The sequence below is a fragment of the Ahaetulla prasina genome, chromosome 4, assembly GCF_028640845.1.
Source record: "Ahaetulla prasina isolate Xishuangbanna chromosome 4, ASM2864084v1, whole genome shotgun sequence".
NCBI classification, from domain to species: Eukaryota; Metazoa; Chordata; class Lepidosauria; order Squamata; family Colubridae; genus Ahaetulla; species Ahaetulla prasina.
Window position 1 is genome coordinate 102,087,674 of NC_080542.1, and position 16,368 is coordinate 102,104,041.

General features: G+C 33.2%; 1 protein-coding gene across 11 annotated transcripts in view; it reads right to left on the reverse strand.

Moving 5' to 3' along the window:
* CREB5 (cAMP responsive element binding protein 5) overlaps positions 1–16,368 on the reverse strand; it is a 275,297-nt gene that overhangs the window by 166,178 nt on the left and 92,751 nt on the right. For all 11 annotated transcript variants that reach the window (XR_009155127.1, XR_009155128.1, XM_058183481.1 and 8 more), the window contains one exon: positions 3,241–3,413. Coding sequence is in view for 9 of the 11 variants with exons in the window: in XM_058183481.1 (XP_058039464.1) it covers positions 3,241–3,413 (173 nt within the window). In the remaining 2 variants the exon portion in view is untranslated. The remainder of the gene's footprint in view (positions 1–3,240; positions 3,414–16,368) is intronic.

The window sequence follows — 16,368 nt, forward strand, 5'->3', positions numbered from 1 at the left end:
CTAAAGATGCAGAAAGGAATGTTCTTGACAAAAGGATGGAAAGTGGTTGCAAGAGAGAAGGTTCTTCCCAGGAGTGTGAGAAAATGCAACAATAGGGGTTGGGTAGGATTTAAGGATGCCCACTCCTTTAAACCAAAAGATTAAACCACCACATATTTTCATTAGCAAATGCGAATATGTGCTGCTTTGTAGCTTACACAGAATAACACAGAAGTGTTGTGAAGCAGATTATAGCTTATACAACTTTGCAATAAATTAATTAACTGTCCAAACCCAACTTTTAGATATGTCTCAAAAATATGTTTTGGGACCCTCTTGGGAACATCAAATGTTTTTTTCTTTTAACATACAAATATTCTTTGTTGTTTCCCAAACAATCTGTGAGTTTTGATCCCTTCTTATCTTGCAATTCTAGTTTTAGGGCCCTAGATCTCTAGGACTAGTGGAACCCCAGAATATCTAGCAAACACATAAAAATAGTGGCATCAATCTACTCTCAGCAACCGTTACTCTTTATTTTATTTTTATGCACCTACCTTCCCTTTCAGTTTGAAGACAACAATAGGAAAATTTGGAACGAAAAAATAAATTACAAAGCACACCTAGTTCTGTTTCACGGAATGCAATACACATGCTTCAATCGAATTCCAGCCGTTTGCAGAATTAAAGGCTGAATGCAACAGCCTAAATGAAACTTTATCTTGCCATTTGTTGTTTTTGTTGGACTGCAGCCAGTGCAAACATTTGCAGGTGGCCGAGCCATATTTTGACACTCAGCTATCTACAGTTGTGATTAAAATCAGAATGCTGCTAAAGTGGGATTCTCTACAGCCTTCTGGGCCTGATTCTGCTCCCCCTTTAAATACGCTAAGACCATGACAATACTGCTAAAAAGTTTAAAGTTCACGACCAAGCATATTTGTGCTGTTTGTGTTCATTATATTTTTTTAAAAAAAAATCTTCCCAAGGTATTACATTCTTCTAATTAGTTTTGTGCCAAACAATACCACAGCATAACTAATCTTGCATTATATTAAAATACAAACGTAAAATTCCAAATGAAACCATTATAAAACAGCTTTTTGTGCTTAAGAAATGTTAAAAATATGGATAAATTTATTAAAGTGAAATTATTTTGATTGTGCTATTTATTTATCCCCAGAAAGTTTGATCAGCCAAGGTAAGGAATTCAAAAGGAAATTTCTATCCAAAGAGTATTATATAAAAATTAATACTGAATGCATAGATATGCACAAAAATAAATAAGACATCAAGACTGTATATTCTTTTATATTCCCCTGAAATTTTTTACATATCACTATTAAATGAGTTCTCAAGCAATATAAACATTCAACTTAAAAAAAAAAGATAACCAACACAACAATAACCAAAAAAAAAGGGACATTCACTGAGGAATGTATTAATGAAAACATACTGTACATTTGCTGATATAGAAAAAGCATATAATAAAATAAGTAGGCATGTATTTCTGGATACTATATTCTAGTTTTCCTCAATCATAGAAACTTAAGGATGTGTGGACTACAACTCATAAAATTTCCTAGCCAGCAAAAGAAGTAAGATCAGAATATGCCCTTTACTGTTTAATGTATTCAAGCATAAATGTATAATTAATATTTCTGATCATATGAAAAGTGTGTTGCTTAGAAATGAGAATGTATCCATACTTTGCATTATATAAATTATACCACAAAGCATAGATACAGCATACTCTGCATATATGATGCCATGTTGTTGGCTGAGATGATGGTAAATGTTAGACAAATTGCATATAGCAATGTGGACTATGATCTAAAAACTAATGTATCAATAATCAAGATGTTTGACAAGGAAATTGGAAAGTATAACTACAAATATACATAAATGGCAAAAAACACAGGTGGACACAGTAAATTTGTGCACTTGGACAGATTTGGAGACAGCAAATCGATTTGTAGATCGCAAAATGGGTAGATATATTTTAACACCTACAAATGCTGACTAAAATGCAGTGAACATGCTATTATATTGTGAAGAATATTTTTTTTGTTCAAAAATGCACAAAAGGTATATAAAAGGGTCCCTTAAACACAGGGTGATTAAATACAAATAGGAGTGACCAGTACAAAATACATTAATATTATAGAGAGAAAACAAAGTCAAATGTAATAGAAAGATACAAAGAGTGAAGGGAACGAAAAGAAGGGGTAAACCAAGAATACGGTGGTTTGAAATACTCAAAAAGTGAATAGATTTAAAAAATAACAAAAATGCATGAAGCATATATTCACAAGGTTAATTTATGAAGAATTGTGAAGTATGAAGAAAAGTGCTGGGGTAAATTACATTTAGTTATATTTCTTTTTTATAACCTGCCTTTAGTTCCTTTGGCTTATTATTTCTTACTCATTTTCTATGATTTGCATAGTGTTGCTTACCTTGAAAGGGAATATTGCAATGAATTTGTAATACATAACAGTAGCATTAATCACAATAAAATCATAAAATGACATTAGAAACAACTAAAATTCAACATAATATGCTCATCTAAAAGCACCATAATGAGACATTAAACTGACCATGTGAGGCAAAAAAAAAAGTTTTGCAACTGAAGAACAAGCAGCAGAAAAGGACATGTATCAATTTCCAACCTAAGTAATATTGCTATCAAATTTGTGATCAGAGAAATTCTTGAAATGCTTGAAGAAACTATTGCCAATGTATACATAATCTAGCCCGGTAATTATAATTTTAGCAACTTTTAAGATTTGTCAACTGCAACACCCAGAATTCCTCAGGCAGCATGTCTGATCTAGGCCGATAGTACACAGTTCATCTAATCAAAGCTTAGTACATCTGAGCAAAATGTCTTATGGTTGTTTGATCAACAAAAGACGTGATCAAACACACACATACATATATATACATCCCTCATGTATATTTGCACCCAGAAAGAAATACATAAACAGTGAAGTTTGACATTATAAACCAGAGCATCATAGCTACATTCTGTAAAGTATAATAATTCAGCAACAATGCCTGCCCTGATAGAGATATGTATACATTTAACTTATAAAAGATATAATAAAAGATAAAGTTCAATCTCCATACCTGGCATCATATGCTGGTGAAGCCACCAATACAAGCAAAATATCCCTTTCTTCTGCTTTACAGGAGAAAACATTAAGTGCAATAGTTTGCATCCACATAATATTTTAGAACTACTGAAGATGTACCTACCCAATCTGCCGATTTGTTGAAGGTGCTTGTGTTATGACTGAACTTGATTGTGGTGATGGCATGGCTTGTTGAATCACAATGCTGGTGTCGTGGTTTGGCATCCTGGGATTAGAGTGCTGGTGCACCCCTGATGCTGTCATGGTATCTCCCACACTGTTATGCATTGGAACATTCTGTGAAAAGGGGAGGTGGGGAGAAAAAGACAGAGATAACAAATTAGATGCTAGCATTTGTTCAGATTTTTCTTATATCTAAAATTACAGATTGGCCAACAGTGTGTACTTTAAACATGTTATTGGCCAACAATGTTTCAGTTGATCCTACTCTAACCAGCTCTTAAGGAAATGATAAAACACTGCTTTTTCAGTGTAAAATGCTGAAACCGAAAATAGCTTATTTATTTATTTATAATATATATAAATATATATATATAATTTATTTATATATACTATATATAAAAATAACTGAGAATACTATTCAGAATCATAATTTCTAATGTAAATTTTGTTCCTAACCATTTGCTTGAACTATATTATTTCATTTGAAAATGATCTCCCAAATTTGGTGTAAGGCATTTTACATTTACATTGGCAGTAAACATCATTGTGCAACAGAACAGTATTATTTGACTCAGTTTTTTGCTGTTTTGCTATCATACTATCAGTAACATTGAATAACTTTGATTAAACATTAAACTTTAGATATAATATAGTCTTAGCTCAGAGGAAGACTTAGTTCAGAGGAAAAAAAGAGATGGATTTGAATATTTCTAACTTAAAGCTAACAAAAGGAACCATATCAAAGGATGAGACTTTTGTCTATACATATAAAGTTTAAAGATAAAAAATTGTACCTGATAGACAGGGGTGAAATCCAATAGGTTCTGGAGAACCGGTAGTGGAAATTTTGAACAGTTCAGAGAACCGGAAGCAGAAATTTTGTGTAGTTCAGAGAACTAGCAAATACCACCTCTAGGAATGGAGATTTTGCAGTATCCTTCCCCTGCCACGTCCACCAAGCCAGACATGGCCACGAAGCCATGCCCACAGAACCAGTAGTAAAAAAAATGGATTTCACCACTGCCCATAGACTTCTATCCACTATTGCTAATGGTGCAAAAAATTTGCACAGTAGGTACAATCATATGCAAAATGGATAAGAAATATGTAAACAGTGCTAGCGTTTATTTTTAGTATAGTTCAGTTAATCAATAAAGTCAACTTTTGGGGTGTGGGAATAGGGAGGGGAGAAGCAAAACTTTGAATAGTAGTAAGAGACATATGAGCAACTTAATGATAGCTATCAAATATGGGATATATTTAGGGTTATTCTTTGTCTTTCATAGAATTTGATGTCTTCTTCTGAAATATTGCAATTAATTATAATTCTTTGATGTAGGAAAAAAAACTTTAATATTTTATATAAATGAGCTTGGTTGTTTTTTTGCAGATTTTTCATTACCAAAATAAGCAACATCATCAGTGGTGGAAAGGAATGGGGTTTGCACTGTCCTATCAGTGTTAATGATTCCTTGTTTAGGGTGCTGTTTACTGTTAACTTGTTTATCTGATTTGGTGGTTCCTTGATTTGGGATATGGTCTTGATAATTGGTCCAGTATTAATCATGGTGATAGCCTCTACTAATCTGGGTATTAATTGTTGGTGAAGAGATGTTTTGGGGTTTTTTTCTTTTTTTTTACACGATTTGTTTGATTAGGTTAAGAATGAATTAAGGCCATCAGTCTACAGTTTAAAAAATTTTAAATCTATATTTTTAATATTTTAATATATTTTAATTATTTTTCCATTTGTTTTGTAACCTGTGAGCTGCCCAAAGTCGCTTTATAGGAGGTGGCATAAAAATTTAATAAATAATAATATCCCTTTATAAATATATGAATATGGTGCCTTAATCTCACAACCAAATAATTCTTAAATACTTTTTCTAATAGCTCTCATTAACATCATAAAAGAAAATTTATTTCTAATATATATTTTTTCAAAGAAATTTTTTTTTTGCTGAAATTCTTAAGCTTAGAATATGGTGTTATTGGATTTATTTAGCTAGGACGTAACCAAGGTGTGTGTGTGTGTGTGTGTGTGTGTGTGTGTGTGTGTGTGTGTGTGTGTGCGAGCGCAAGCGTGCGCAAACACACACACACACACACACACATAGTTAATATGTTGTTACTCATTTTACAGTTAGGTCTTTACGAGGTCACAGGTTTCTTTGCTTTCATGAGATCTTTTCAAACTGGGAAATGTAGGAAACCAAAGAAGCTTGAGGACGGAGAGCAAAACAGCAAAACTAGAACCCTACAGTAACTCAAATAAAAAAATAAATTCAAAAAACATTTCTCAAGGATCCTGAAAATAACTTATAAGAACAGAAGTCACTAGCTCAATCAATGGGAAAATTAAAGGTGATTTTAGCACAATGGTAGAAATAATTCCAATTAAATTGTTTTTATAGATCAAAATTATATTATTGGTTGAAGATGACTGGGCTAAATCTTCTTTTATTATTTTGATCTTTTTTTTTATGTTCTTATAAAGCCATCTTGAATCAGTGGGTCCTTAGAATCAATGCTCTGCAGAATACACTATATGGACAAATCCTATTGAAACAACGAGTATATTTTTACTTGTTGAAGACATTCTCTCATCGATCGAACTGAACTTCTATTGTTATATTGCTATTGTTATATTCCAGGAAAGAATTAGCATTTCTGAGAACAGTTCAACATCCTTAGTGCACTATGAGCTAGCTTGTTTTGTTGTAGACATTTCACTATTCAAACTAGATAACACTTATCACATTTCCTATTTTTGATAATAAAATGTCCGCAAGAATACTGCCAAGCTCCGAGAGCACCAAAGACCCTTCATTTCAATTCTGAGCTAGAAATATTCTCAACATCTTTTCATGTGACCAATCTCAGAATTGCAGGGGAGAAGCTAAACTACTATTTTATTAACAGGTTTACTGATAATATATTTAAAGACTTAAACCCTGGTTGGTCCTGTGTCACCTATTATATCTCATGAAGAACAGGAACAACATATATCTAGGAATAGTGGTAGACCAGGGGTGGGTTCTACTTATCTTCACTACCAGTTCTCAATGGGAGCGCTTGCACACGCTTTTGTGCACGCGCAGAAGTTTCTGTGCATGCGCAGATCATCAATTATGATATCCAGGTGGGCGGCCAGAGTTTCCCACACTTTTACTACCGGTTCTAAAGAACTGGACAAAACCTGGAGCAACCCACCACTGGGCCAGACTCATCATGGTCTAATGCTGGGCCCAGAAAATTTTCTGTATGTTTCTTTTAATTTTACAAAAAAAGGAGAAATTATTTCAAAGCATAATTTTTGCAAAGCCTTCATAGATAAAGGCATGAAGCTCATGAACTATGTGCTGATCAAGAAGTATGTGCAAGTGTATTGCTTTTCCTCATATAAGCACTTTTTGAAGATTTAGACATCCTGCACCCAGCGAGCTGTTTCAATGGCAGTGCTATCACTATTGTGAGTCTACTCTAGCCCTTGAACAAATGTAGGATATGTTCTCTTTTTTGGGGCAATATCAGAAAATGTGTCCATCCAATTTCTTAGTTTGCAGATTTGACTGGGAATTCAAAAAAAGTTGTTTGTACCCAGTTCTACAGATACCATCTGACTATTCTGAAAAGTCTGTCCCATTGAATAGCTTTCACCACTCTGATTAAGTGACTAGTATAAATATGAATGCATTATATTTATGGAAACTGCATCTGATAATAGCACAATTGCCAGATTTATAATATCCAAACTGTAGCAATTAAATTTGAGAAAACTTCAAAATCTTCCTATATTTTTAGCTGTCTCTGCTACATACATATTACTAATTCTCAGGATTGAACTTCAGTATCTTGATGCAATCTTGCTTTATTTTATTTTAGTGAAGGCACTTTGCTCTGCTATAATAATGAACAATATACACACTGAAAGTCTTCTAAGCTTCCTTTTTACCTTTATCTGCCATACTCAAAAAAAAAATCTCAGACAACAGTCTTCTATTAACTTAGTCATAATTGGGGAACCTTCTTTGGTTCCCAAAGGGAGGCTCATTATACAACAACCAATACTGCTTGATCATCCTATAAGTCCTATAAACATTCTGAGATACAAATATGATTTCAAAATAAATAAAGGCAGCAAAGTCTGAATAGCAAAAACTATGTCATGATCTCATAAAAAAAGATGCTTATATTTCTAGTCTCATTATAATTTGCATTTGACTTTTGGTCCAGCCCAAAAGGGAACAAACTGTGTCTCTGAATACCATGTAGCCCTTAGGTCACTTAGACAACACACTATTGAATTGTGACAGCAAAATACCTAACTTTAAATAGTGGATTGTCTTGCACCTTTCCCACTCCAAGTGTAAGATGGGATGTTTTAAGCCCCTATAAACGAACATATTCATTTCTGCCCATAACTCCAAAAACGAATTTCATTTATCCTTTAATTCCTTTTTATTTCTGTGCTTGGACAAAATGTATCTTTTATGAAAGCCCTTGGACCAGTTAGCCTGCTCCTCTCTCTTTCTCTGTTTTTCTCTGCTTCTCCCTCTCTCTCTCTTTCTCCCCCCTTCTCCCCGTCCCTCCATCCCTCCCTCCATCCCTCTCTCTCTCTCTCTCTCTGTAATGACATACCAACAGAAGACTTGCAGTGCTTTCTAGAATAAAGTCTCCTTCCTTTGTGGTCTAAAAGAGGTTTTTTCATTTCTTCTCCAACAAGCAATTTGTGTAAACTTCACTAAATCCTCTGATGTGATGGCCTGCTCAAAAATGCAATAGATTTAGTGTTTTTCCTCTTTTATCTTAATTTCTTTGACATGATCTAATTAGTGGTGCCCTCTAATTATCAACAGAAATGAATAATGAAAGATGCCTCCTGTTTTCCAGATCCATCTATCTTTCCATTCATCTTCTTTTTGAATATCTGTGCAGATTGCTTTCTTGACATGCAATATATGCCAGATGTAACAACAGAACCTTATTTTCTCTTGTTTGGGGTATAATTTTTTTTTATTTTTTAAAATTCTAATTGAAAGAAGAAACTTTTTTAAAATGCATGGAACCCAGTGTCCCTAACCATTTGATTTGTCCATAAAAATATATTACCTTAAGGAAAAGATATGCCGCTTGGAAGATCCTAATAAAACAAGTTTTAAAAGAAGAAGCCCTTTACTGCACTAAAGGTTATTTATTTCTCAAACAATCAAATGTCTTAGATCATCATTCAATCAGCATTCCACACAAAGCACTTCTTATGTTCCAATGAGATTTCAGCAGTACTAAATGTGTACTGCACAATTAGGGTCATTTAGTATAAGCCACTCTAAGATAACTACATAGCATCCTGCTAGATGAAGGCTGAAAAGCAGGGAATTAAACTGAATGGCCAGCTTTTTATTTATATTTGAGTTAATAATATTGAAGTCATATATGGATTTTGCTTTTGCTCTTGACATTGCCTGATGTGTTTATAAACAGGAATCTGGCAGAATGTCAGTGGTGCAAACCGATTTCCTTTTCTAAATGTAATTTTTAAAAGCAAACAAACAAGATTATGTCTGCTAGTGAAACATTGCAGGCTACTCTGCTTTTTGCTCTTTGGTATTTTTTGTCAGGCAAATGCAATCCATTTTTTTTTCCAAAAGAGATGTTGACAAGATAGATTCAATAAGTAGTAAATTAACAGTAGCCTATGCAGATCTTTTATTTAAAAATACTGGAATAGCAATATACTTTTATATACATTTTCAGGGGTTTCATCATAAACAGTGATGCTCTCTTTAATTTAAGCATATATCCTGCAAAATGATATTTACAGACACAAATTTACCACACTGATCTAATGCAGGCTGGTAGAAAAATGTTTTTCAATTTCATAATCTAGGGCTGAGGTGGGGGCGGAATAGAGAGAGAGAGACTGCTACCAAAATAACCCTGCCTGCTTCAGAAGCTAAGGGAAAATTAAACCTTGGTCTCTCAGTTCCTAATCCAACATTTAACCACAATAACACACTGATTATATATATTCTATATGCATCTACACACACACTCACTCATATCATTATATTCATTATTTTTGCAGTATAGCTAAATTAGCAGAAAAATATAAAACCCATATAGACTGCCAATAAATAACTTTTTTTCTTATTATTACCTATTTTATCCTGTTTCTTTTCTACTGTGAGCAATTTTATCTTAAGATATAGCCTTGGAAATCAATGCTTCTAAATATTTTGTAAATTCTGAAAATCTGCCCATTTCTTTAATATTACAAGAATGTGGATTTTAGCTATTGTAATCAGAAAGAAGCAAGCTGATGATTGACTTCCAGTGTTAATATAGTTTCTATGCACCATTCTCATGTAATATTGTTTTTTTTTAAATTATTTATTAGTGCTGCTTTAGAACAGCAGTAGCATAATATGTATTTTATTCTGAGGTTAACCATGTAAGCATTTAAATTACAGATAATCCTTTAAAAAAAACTAACTTCCTCCTCCTGTGTTTTTAGCCAAATCATGTCATTATGGACTTCTAAAAGAGTACCTAAGTGAATCAACATAAAAAAAAATATGTCTCATAGTAATGAGAACAGACAAAATAATAAATGAATATCTTGCCCCAAGGAAGGAATGCCAACATGTACACAATCATACAGAGCACAATTTTATCTTGGTCTTCAGTAAACATGCATAAAGCTCTTGAAGAATGTTGACCTTGCTAGCCAATTACATTATGCTAATTTGTCAATAACGATAACTCTTGCAGAGACATTTACACTCAGAAAGATTTATGTTAAACCTTCCAAGCAACAGACTATAGATGTTAATCTCTCACCTTGTCTTCTCCTGTTAAGAGTTTACATGACAGTATCAATATGAAATAAGTTTCTATTTTATAAGTTATAGTCATAGTTGGTTGTGATGGTAAGGTGAGAGTAGTTTATCTTGATTTGAATATTTTCCAGCATGTGGAGTAAAAATCATCATCCCATCATCCAAATATTGGGAATTATTATACTGCATTATTTTATTCTAACTTAGTATTAAGCAACCTGGAGATGTTTAACAACCTTCCTGCCTCACCTGACCTTAACTTTCACCTAGATTCCTTTAATTAAAGAGACATGCTGCAAAGGAAAGACTAGCTCTTGTATCAAACCTTCATTAGGTTCTATATAAGCATTATTAGAAAATTTAAATGGCTGAAAAATGCAGTATTCACCTATTCAGAAACCCGCCTCCCTAACAAAATGGATTGTAGTTCACAGAGATTGGAAAAGGCTACTTTTTCATATAGAAATGTTTTGTGATTGACTATGTCCTTCCTGATACCTGTTTTAGAAATACCAATTACTAAAAAATATTTGTAGAAATAAATAACAAACTACTCATATTTGTATGTAAGATTCCCCCCCCCCTTTATTTATTTATCCCCCTCCCTACATTTTAATTCCCTATAGGCATTTGTCTTTATTTATCCTTCTTAAAACTTTTTTTCACTAAACTAAGCTTTATAATATCATGACAGGAAGAATTTAGTTCTATTATCTTAGGCTGTGTGACAATATTGTCATTAAAATATTGAAATATTTACTAAAAGATCTTCTAATCTGAAGATAACAGCATGGAAACCTCAAATAATAGATCATTGGATACACTAGCTGTTAAAGCACTAATTCAACTGAAGAAAAATTTAAGTCATCGTTTTCTTTTATCTGTTTTTCAAAATGGCCTTTTCTCAAATTACAGCTTTGTATGTCTGTTATATTAGCAATATATCTTATAAAACATAACTAATAACAGACTCCTATGTAAGTCTTCTCAAAAATAAGTTTTCATTGTAAAATGGATATAAATCTTATAGTATTTTGTTGGAGTCACTTGTAATCTCTATGTGATTATTGCTCTAATGAGTTGAAGTAAGCATCACCTAACTCAAAATTCCATCTTAATATTTTTTGCCAGTTGCATATACCTGCAATTGTGTTACAGATATATGCAAAAGATTGATACAAGTGTATTAATTTATTTTGCATTGCATTTGAACAGGAGTGTCATCCACATGAGATTAGCCTCCATCAAGACACTATTTTGAAAAAGCAGGCACTTAACAAAAAATATATTTGTTTAAATTAAAATAAATTTACCATGCCTATAAAAAATAGTTTACTGAAAAAAACATCCAGATTTTTTTTTAATTTTCTGTCTAAATTTCCCATTATGAAATTTAATATCAATTTAAGGGACAAATTAGTTTTCATATGTTAAGTAAAGAGGATTAAATTTATGGAGTAAAGCTCCTGGAGAAGATTGAAATTTGAAGATAACCCAGAATGTATGCAGGTAAGCATATAATAAGTCAATAATGCATATTATTATAGCATCATAAACTTTGAAGAGTAAGATTTTACTAATCCCCTACTCTTCAGTTAAAAAAGAAAATAGGTACAAAATTTGAACCCCTTTTGAAAGTAAACATTATTTTTCTTTATGCTAAAATTCAACTAATCATCCATGTATTAAGCAGAGAAATTTTTAAGAATGCAGTGACAGTAAAATAATACTGATCTACTAATAAAAATTACAGGGATAAAAATACAGATGTTCCTACCTATTTTCATAATTATGCAATATATTCGTTTTTTAGAAACTATGCTAGAATTTAATATTCTGTTGCCTGCTTCCAGTTCACTATCCTATCATTGTATGAATAGAGTGGAACAAAACAGAGAAATACTAACTCTAGCAAACAACTATGACCTTCTGTTTGCATTGTTATCTTTCAGAGATCATACTCTCATTGGGAACAAACCATTGGAAAATCTCAAGTGAAATTGATATGATCTTTCTAGCTCCCTTGTAATATTTCCCAATAGGCATGCCCTCAAATAAGTTCCAATATTTGAGGAGCTGCCACAAAGAAGAATGGTCAACCTATTTTCCAAAGTACCAGAAGGCAAAACAAGAAACAATCGATGGAAACTAATCAAGGAGACAAGCAAGCTGAACTCAGGAGAAATGTGTGAACAGTGAAACAGTGAACAGTGAAACATCTTGCCTATGGAAGTTGTGGGTGCTCCATCTCTGGAGGCTTTTAAAAAGAGACTGGACAGCCATTTGTCTGAAAGATAGAGAGTCTCCTGCTTGAGCAGGGGATTGGACTAGAAAATCTTAAGGTCCCTTCCAACTTTGTTATTCTGTTATTCTATTACAAAGGCTCTTCCCAAAGAGAAAATGTCAGAGAATAATACATATTCTCTTTTTTATTTCTGCCTGTTGACTCTGAGCAGCAGAATAAGTCAGGGATTGTTCTTAGATGAATAAATATTGTTTTATTATTTTTCTTCTTTAAAATTAATTCTGATGAACTTCACCAGATATTCTAATAAATACAAGTTGCCCATAGCAGCTTGGCAGGGTTTAGACTATATATAAGTTGTTTTTTTTAAATTTACATTTATATCCCGCCCTTCTCCTAAGACTCAGGGCGGCTTACAGTGTGTAAGGCAAGTCACCCTATATAAGTCACCCTAGTTAAAGAACATTTAACAGTTCACATCTTAAATTAGAGAACAAATAATACCTAATCGGAAGGAAGGAAGGAAGGAAGGAAGGAAGGAAGGAAGGAAGGAAGGAAGGAAGGAAGGAAGGAAGGAAGGAAGGAAGGAAGGAAGGAAACCTTAGAGCTGTTTTGGCCTATACATACACACACATGTATAGATGCACATACCTTGTAGGGCTAGCAAAAGCCCCTTAAATGATACACTCTCACTAAAGCAATTGAACAGGTTTAAGACTCAATGCTTAGTATCCCATTGTCAATTACCATTAATATGTAACATATCAAATGTAGTTCTTGTATTTTACCAAAGGACTTTGCTTTATAATCAGTTTGTAGTTTTTGTTTTGTTTCTGTTTTCTTTTTGTTTGATTTGAGACTCAAATTAAGGATCAGCTCTATGAAATTACCTGTTACATTTACTTTCACACTTAATTGTTGTTATCTTTTCAAAAGGAAGCTTGCCTTTCAAAGCAGGCCACCTCTTCCCTATTTCAAACGAACTAATTTAGAGTTAAAATATAGTATTCTTTTGCAACCTAATAAGAATTTGGTTTCTTTTTATCTTTTGCTTTGTGAAACATTCATCATTAAGTATAAAAGCAACTTTTAAATAATCATCTATTTAAATGGCTTGAAATATTAGTACTATAGAACTCTACTATTTTCTTGTTATACTGTATTTCAAACTAATTATACTTGCATATTAAAAAAACTAACATTCATAATTAGCACTCAAATCAATGACATCAATAAAACTAATCAAGACAATAAATAAGTTATTATAACCTTACAACTTACCCTTCCATTCATTTCAATGAGACTAGACACAGGTAGTCCTTAACTTGCGACTGTAAGTTTAACAATGGTTAAAGTGATTTAAAATTAAAGTGATTTCTGATCTGTCCTTGAAGTTACAACCATTGTACCACCCACATGGTCACATGATTGTAATTTGGGCACCTGGCAATGAAGTTTACACTGGTTGCAGTTTCTTTAGTCAGGTGATTGCAATTTGCGACTTTACTAGCAGGCTTCTGACAAGCAAAGACAACTTGAGAAGCAAGAAGAGGTTTGCTTAACAACTGTGGCATTCACTTGATGAGTGTTGCAAAACAAGATACCAATGATTTATGCCTGTAATTCTGGAATTACCATTATAAATCAAGGACTACCTGCATATAAATCTACTTATTTCTATGAGAGGGTATCCCGTTGGATTTGTTCCAGCTTATTTTTTGAGAAACATTTATCATGGACAACCCTGTCAGGGTCAATGCCATGAAACAGCAAATCATGAAAGCTTATTTCTGTGGCTGAAAGAAGGAGAGCAAACTGGAAATCTTCAGCACCATCTTCAGCCATTTACCAACCAGATAAACCCTTGCCTTGGAATGATTCCCTTATGGCTGAAAAAATTCACTGGCATTTCCTGTTCTCAGCTTTTTGGCTCTAGCTGTGGAATTACTACTAAATAAAGGTGGCAATAGCCACTGCTGGTTTACTTTATCAAGCTTTTTAGGTCCTCTTCCCAATTTCCATTAACAATATTTCTAAGATTAATGTCCCACAACATACCAATGATACCACTTAGAAAGCATAAATAGCTCACAAACAAGGTTGAAAGGGACAAGCAGTTAGAAGGCATGCTAGAAGGGAGAAACTCGGAGGCTGACCTAGTCAACTAAAACCAGACTTCCCACATTAATGCACAATCAGCATATGGTTCTAATAGGCTTTCTAGGATGATTTATCAAGTATGATTAAGTCCTCAACCTGTACGTCTGTCTTCATAAATAAAGCAGAAGTGCACCTTGCTCTGAAATGGATCGGGAGTGTCCTATTACCCACCCATGTGGCAGAATTCTGCTCAGAGCTCAACTGGAGTAAGTTAAAAGATTGTGTAGAAAAGCTGCCAAGATTTCTGAGTCTTATCTTAGAAAAGTACTACTAAAATGTTATTGCAATGCAGGTTTGGTCCTTAAATATATCAGCCATAAAAGCCACTGACATGCCTTTAAAAAAAAAGTTACGATTTTTCCACTTCAGTGTAGAAATTAGCAGCAGGCGCAAGGGTTTTAGTGTAAGTGCACATGTCTGCTTGAAAAGCTTCCACAATCACATATCTAGGACCACTAAGGCTGTATGCTCCTACTCCCACTGACATGAATACATGGAGCTGTGGGGCAAGGTTCACATACTTTGCAAAGTGGAGAATAGACATAATTAATAATGAGTATAGAAGTAAAGATTCCCAAGATGTCATCTTCATTTTAATTATTCCAATTGTTGCCTGTTTCTGGTCATTGAATGATGTATTAGGAGCCACACCTTGTCAACTTTAGGACAAAGACTTTTACTTATTTAATTCAAAAACAGTCAGATTAGATGTAGAAATATGATTATTCCCATATATTTCATAACTTCATCCTCCATTAAACATTTAAAGTTACAGTTAGGTGGCACTTTGGGAAATGGTCTGGAGATAAGTTTTAATTTAGGAGGGACCATTTGGAAATGAATGGAAAATATTAGAATGTGCAGAAATGAATAGATTAACGCTTGCAATTAAGAAGAAAGAACAAACTGAATATTATATGACATGGGAACTATTTTATCGATGGTTAGAGGATAAAAATGGAAGCTAAAAATAGGGAAACAAAAAAAGATCAGCAAAATATAGAAAATATGTTAAGAGGAAGCCGTATTGTGATTATTATTATTATGACTATTAGGATTATTATGTTTAATATTATTATATTTTTATTAGAAGATATGTTAAGAGGGAGAAGTGAATATGTTTATAATGTTCAATATTAGTATTGTAAAATTAGAAAAGTAATATTAATGTAATGAATACTGTTGTAAATTTTGATTATTACTGCACAAGGATACATGTACTCAGACAACACACTGTTTAATGGAAGATGGAATTATTATATTTTATAAAAAGGGAAATGAAAGGCCTATACATTATGAAACCTCAGAATTTTAGGTGCTATGAAAATATTGTACCCTACTGTCATTTTCTGAGGACTGAACCTACAGGTAGTTCTCAACTTACAATCACAATTGGGACCAGAACTCCCTTCATCATGTGAATCGCACCTCGTTTTATGAGCTTTTTTTTGCTATGATTGTTAAGCGAATCACCATAGTTTGGTAAGCAAACCACTTTAATCCATTATTCCCCATTGATTTTGCTTTTTGGAATTCTGGGAAGGTCACAAATGGCAAACACAAGCTCCTGGGTTGCTGCAACTGTCAAAATACTTGGCAATTGCGAAGCACCCAAATTTTGATCATATGATTGTGAGGATGCTGTTACAGTTGTAATAAGCTACTTTTTAACAATATATCATTGTCACTTCAATGATTCTACACTACTTATAGATTCCTTTCTCTCAATATTACATCAAGATTCAAGGTAATGTTCAAAATTAATGAAAGAGATAGGAGTAGTCCAGAACTAGGATTTGGGATATGGACTGACTATATTTTT